Consider the following 4738-nt stretch of genomic DNA (forward strand, 5'->3'; position numbering starts at 1 on the left):
ATCGACAAAATTAAGATCAAGTTTATTTTTGTCTGCATCAAAAACACAATCACATGACAATTCCATGAAGGAGAAGGTAATGTAAGGACAGGTCAAAGGTCAGGATCACTTTCAGTGTAAAGAACCTGGCATTTTAGGTATTACTTTTGATTATGCATCAGTTATTTTATGAAACCTTATCAACTGATTTGCAGATAACCTTGTAACAATGTTATTTTTCAAATAAAGTTACAGTAAATTGTCTCAATTTACATGAAAAGGAAAATAAATATAGCATTTTGCCCTTTAAATCCTCCCTCTTCATAAAAATTTAGATGAACACACAGACATGAAAAAAGGCAGGTCTCCATTAGTGTTTAATTTTCTATTTTCTATCGGAGGAGGTACTGACATCTGCATGTGTGCCAAATATTTTGTCCCAGTGGCTGAAATGTGGTGCAAAGTTGGTGTTAGGTTTCTGATGGTGCATATCGTGGCTGCTGGATCCTCCGTAGATGCCAAACGGAACCAGACGGTTTGTTGACCAGGGGAAATCATAGCCGCAGTGATCCTCTATAGAAACATAGACATGCAGCACCATGAAGGCCCACGTGGTGAGAAAATGGCTTTGCAGCATCACAGGGTTCAGGGTCGTCCAAAACCCAACAGTGACCAGCTCCCAGCCACTGAGACACTGCGTGGCAAGAGCAAAGGGAGCGGAATAATTATGATGGATGGCGTGGAAAGTGACATAGAGCCAGCGGATCCTGTGATGGAGCAGGTGCCAGATGAAGTACTGGAAGTCAAAGAGCAGGAGGTTGCCTATCACTCCAGCGATCAACTCCATCAGGAGTGGAGCCTGGACCGGAAGGTCGACAGGTGGCCTCCATACCCACTGGGCCACTGATGCTGGGAGCACAAGGAACACATGGTTGTACAAAGTAACACCTGAACAGTGCAGAACCGTGGCTGCTGTTGGCCGTCGGCTGGGTTGGATCTTGAACTGTTGGACCCATGCCCACCTGTCCCCCATGATGTCACAAGCAAGAAAAGGTATGCACAGAACAAAGTAGGAGGACACGGTCAGAATGATGGGGAAGAGTGGAGATCTCATGTAGTCTGTGTAGTTGAGCCTCAGGTTATCCCACACAGGCTGCAGCAAGGAGTAATTCCCCGAGCATCTTATCCACAAATCTACACTGATATCTATGAAATTCATCCCAAAGTCAATATCTCTACCTAATGTCTGATGAGTGTGGAATGTTCCAGCCAGAAACAGCGCCTATAAAAGAGACTCTATCCCATGCGTGTCTGCTTGTGCTTTGCTCTCTGTGTGGCATCAGGTGACGGCCAGGTGGAACAAATTATTCATAAACCCCCCACGCAAGATAAAGTGTTTATTATGATTATTCCCTCTATATGGTCAAACTTTCTGAAGAAACTTTAGTATATTTCTGTTCATATTAAAGTTCCTAGTGACTTTATTTTCCATTTAATGAGGAATTAGCATACTGGTAGTGCTGTCTCACTCAATTATTAAGGGAGAAAGAACCAAGGAGAACAGGGTTCCAAAAGGCAATATGTAAATATGATTTTTATGGGAACACCGCCCTCTGCTGGAAGATAGTAGTGCACGTTTGTTGCTGTTGTATTTTGAAAGTTCCTGCCTCAAAATTTGACCAAATAAAATGTCTGTTTATTTATTTTTAGTTTCAGATTTAAATTTCACAATGGACTTAACAAGAATAAGACAGTAACAGACATCAGGTCTTACAGGCTAATGTGTGATTTGACACTGTCACCGTGAAATGAGAATATTAAAGGACAATGAATACAAATGTGAAATGTTCAATAATTATGTAATAGACTCTGTGGTGACATCACATGAATGGGTGGTCTTTTTCAAAGTAAAGTTTTAAATTATTGCAACATGCACATACAAGTCAGCAACCCCCTGCTTTGAAAACTGGAGTAAGAGAGGGGTATAAGTAGTCCTTAATCTCTCTTACATACAGATTAGCACGCACACAATAAAAATCTATCACATATCAGTTGATCAAGTATTTTAGCAAAACATGATGTGAAAGTTAAAGAGGTTAAAGAACATACACCTATATATCCTTAATTAAAATTAAAACAGGGTGTAATTAAACTTCACACTATTTCAGTGAACTATTCATTTACCATTTCAAAGAAATATACACGATAGAATGTAACCTAACCTGCATAGACCAGACTGGCCTGTTGTCTGTGTAATTAGGTCAGTGGAGCTATTTGCTGGCAAATTTGTGAATTATTGATGTAGTCTGCCACTCTGGCAACTGGAGTTCATTAACTTCCACTGGAGACACTCTGTATAATGATTTAGCTCACAGCTGTAATGGGTTTGTAATGTAAAAAAGCCACATGTTGGAAATGTTTATTTGCATTATATGCAGTAAAATGTGAGGAAAAAATCATACAGGTCTACATGAGCATTATTTACTTTTGGTCATTATTTGATCATGATTATTAATCATTAATATGGGCATTATTTTGATTTCATAGTTATCTTTTGACTTAATTGGTCTGCATCTTGCACAAAACAATGTACATAAACCTCTGAATATGAATATAAATTCATATCCAGACTAGCTGTTAAGTGTTAAAACATCGTGCCATCATTCATGAGGACTGGTTAGACCAGAGGTGTGCACCTGTGGCTCTGGAGCCACATGTAGCTCTTCAGCCCCTCTGCAGTGGTTCCTTGTACCTGGAAACACCTCTTTATTTGGAGACTGAGGTGATGAAAATGTTGAAAAATAGTTTTAATATTTGTCAACCACTATCTCATCACATCCACGGCAGTAAATGGTTGACATTGGTGATAAAGGCTTATAGGCAGAGTGAACTCAGCAGCTGCTTGATCACAAGTGGCACCCCAATAGAGTATGGTGAAAAATATTAAAGAAATCTAGATATCTTTAGATACTGTATATTTAGATCTCTAAATAGTGTTGAGCTTAAGTTATTTGGTTTTACTTTGTGGTTGGCGGTTGTCCATTTAGTCCAAATTTGCACATCTGTTGTAAGTATTAAAAACCAAAGTCATTACTCTGGGACCATGCATAAGCCATATTCTGAAACACTGCACAAAAACACTGCTAACAAAAGCAAAAATATCTGGGCAGATATTTTTGCTTTTGTTAGCAGTGTTTTTGTCCTTAAGCAACACAGATGTGTTCTCTTGCTCAACTGCACAATAACAATCATCAAATTGTCTGGGCACAACATCACAATTCTGTAAGCTAGAAATCACTGTGTCGTAGAAAGCTTATCCAGTTAGTTGGTAACCTACTTGTGGTTGTGTTAGTCACTCTACATCTTCTCCCTTTGCCTCGTGGTGACTGTGTTTCAGCCTTTAGACTGAGAGAAGACAATGATGGCATCATATTTCGTTTTTTGTCTGGAGGAGAAATAAGAGTTTCCAGAATGTTGACAAGCGTAGACCTCTGACCAGTGTGGAATTTTCAAAAGTCGCTAAATGCTGCAGGGAACGACTGTTTTTCATGCTGAAAGAACTCAAGCAGATCACAATGATGTGATTGACAGGATGTGGCGAGCTGTGCGGCAGTCATTTTGAAGCACTTGCTCCATCCTGTCACCTACCTAACTTGATGAAAGAAGTCAGCCTTATTCTTTTTAATTACCCAAATCATTGGACAAGTCTCTGAAGACAACCTTACCTTTCTCAAGATGAGTTCTGACAAGCTCTGCAGCAGTAGGATGTGTAACAGATTTTTCGTGTCTAAAGTGAGAAGGTTTCTGTTCTCCTGAAAAAGGTTGCCCAGGTCCTTCATAACCTTCTTGACCTTGCCTGTGAAAGGATTTCTGAGAATCCTGTTCATGGACTTGGTCAAGGGCTAAGCTACAGGACTCCCCGTGGGTCTTGTGGACTACAAAAAAAACAAAATATAGAAACAACTCTGCTGTTACAGAGGAAGCCACCCCAGCCTCCACCTGTCCACTCAAGAGACCACAAACACAGCCAGACAAACGTATGCTCACCATACAGTTCAGGCCTTCGCCATTGCACTTGTTGGGATAGTGCATAGACTGACTATTGTACATCTGAATCCAGATCAGGTCCCTGTCATGACAGCAGACTAGCATCTCTGACTTTGTCCATGGAATGTTCCCACAAATCTGAAATCGATTACAAGATGACCTTTGTACCACTTTTTTAAATGGAAATTTCACCTAAGATTAAAATTTGTGAAAAACGTGACTTAAGAACATTAACAAACATGGAGGCTGTCGTCAGTTAATAGCTGTTGTGTGTGCAATGTTTTGTGCTGAGAAAACGCAAAGAAGCGGTGGATTGAAGTCATGGCTGAGAAGTCGGAATCAACTTGGCGAGTACAAGTTACGGTTCTAACTTAAAGTATGCAACGTCCGTTTCCCGGTCAACTCTTTAAGCATGTTTAATGCTTAAAACTTGAAATTGGGAAGACTGATGATGTTAAAATGGTGTCTGTTAACCCCTCAATCAGCCTAAAATCGGAAGCCCCCCAGGATTATCCTAGTGCCGGCAGACATTAGATATTCATTATTCATGGCAAATGTGGTGCTTGTATCACAAAGTGAGAGATTCTTCTGGAAAATCGACGTAATCTGCTGCATTACCAGGAGTAGTAGTCTCCACACCGGGATTACTCACCTTTGACCTCCAGCACTAATAAGCGGCTCACTCTATCCACTAGTGCGACCAAATCCACCA

At 40.4% G+C, this 4738-nt stretch overlaps 1 protein-coding gene across 1 annotated transcript; it reads right to left on the reverse strand.

The window, feature by feature from the left end:
• Positions 1–12: 12 nt before the first annotated feature.
• ch25hl1.2 (cholesterol 25-hydroxylase like 1, tandem duplicate 2) lies at positions 13–2309 on the reverse strand. The gene has a single exon (XM_058646109.1). It carries the CDS (start codon positions 1196–1198, stop codon positions 365–367), a length of 834 nt encoding a protein of 277 aa, XP_058502092.1. The 5' UTR covers positions 1199–2309; the 3' UTR covers positions 13–364.
• Positions 2310–4738: the final 2429 nt, after the last annotated feature.

Source organism: Solea solea, chromosome 12 (assembly GCF_958295425.1).
Source record: "Solea solea chromosome 12, fSolSol10.1, whole genome shotgun sequence".
NCBI lineage: Eukaryota > Metazoa > Chordata > Actinopteri > Pleuronectiformes > Soleidae > Solea > Solea solea.

What these genes read in the sequence shown, in the direction of transcription:
- ch25hl1.2 (XM_058646109.1), bottom strand. Translation starts at nt 1,198, where the DNA reads ATGAATTTCATAGATATCAGTGTAGATTTGTGGATAAGATGCTCGGGG.